The sequence below is a fragment of the Pygoscelis adeliae genome, unplaced genomic scaffold, assembly GCF_000699105.1.
Source record: "Pygoscelis adeliae isolate BGI_AS28 unplaced genomic scaffold, ASM69910v1 Scaffold315, whole genome shotgun sequence".
NCBI lineage: Eukaryota > Metazoa > Chordata > Aves > Sphenisciformes > Spheniscidae > Pygoscelis > Pygoscelis adeliae.
Genome location: NW_008824865.1, coordinates 794,438 through 795,167, shown reverse-complemented (window position 1 = coordinate 795,167; position 730 = coordinate 794,438). Strand labels below are relative to the sequence as shown.

The 730-nt window shown below is 57.3% G+C and overlaps 1 protein-coding gene across 1 annotated transcript in view; it reads right to left on the bottom strand.

The window, feature by feature from the left end:
- The window catches only part of CPNE8 (copine VIII), a 147,653-nt gene extending 146,923 nt beyond the window's left edge, over positions 1–730 (bottom strand). Inside the window, exon 1 of the mRNA XM_009324392.1 lies at positions 585–730. Within this exon, the coding sequence (XP_009322667.1) occupies positions 585–730 (146 nt within the window). The remainder of the gene's footprint in view (positions 1–584) is intronic.

Sequence of the window (730 nt, the reverse complement as noted above, 5' to 3'; positions counted from 1 at the left end):
CCTTTTCCGCCAGGCAGCTTTCCAGCCACTCTTCCCCAAGCCTGTAGCGCTGCATGGGGTTGTTGTGGCCGAAGTGCAGGACCCGGCACTTGGCCTTGTTGAATCTCATGCAGTTGGCCTTGGCCCATCGATCCAGCCTGTCCAGGTCCCTCTGCAGAGCCTTCCTACCCTCGAGCAGATCAACACTGCCGCCCGACTTGGTGTCGTCTGCAAACTTACTGAGGGTGCACTCGATCCCCTCGTCCAGATCATTGATAAAGATATTGAACAAGACCGGCCCCAAAACTGAGCCCTGGGGAACACCGCTCGTGACCGGCCGCCAGCTAGATTGAACTCCATTCACCACAACTCTCTGGGCCCGGCCGTCCAGCCATGGTTTTACCCAGCAATTTTTTTACCCAGTTTTAATCCCTATAGTTTGTTGGTCCCTAGAAAGAGACCCCAATTTTGTCTGCCTGGGAGTCTCCTTCTCTCTGAGGCCAATGTGCCTGTCCTGCCTTCATTTCATAGTCCTCCATGGCAGCATTTGCATTTTGTGCATTTGCTGCGGGCACAGTGACAGGTGTCCCTGCCCAGGTCTCTACCTGCCGCTGTCGGGGCTCCGGCCACGTGCACCCACAGATCTGGGAGCAGGGAAGCCAAGGTGCCCTTCCACAGCCCAGGGCAGGGATCCTGATGGGACCCTGCACTCGGGGGCATCCCAGGGAGGTTGCATGCTTGCTTGCGTCAT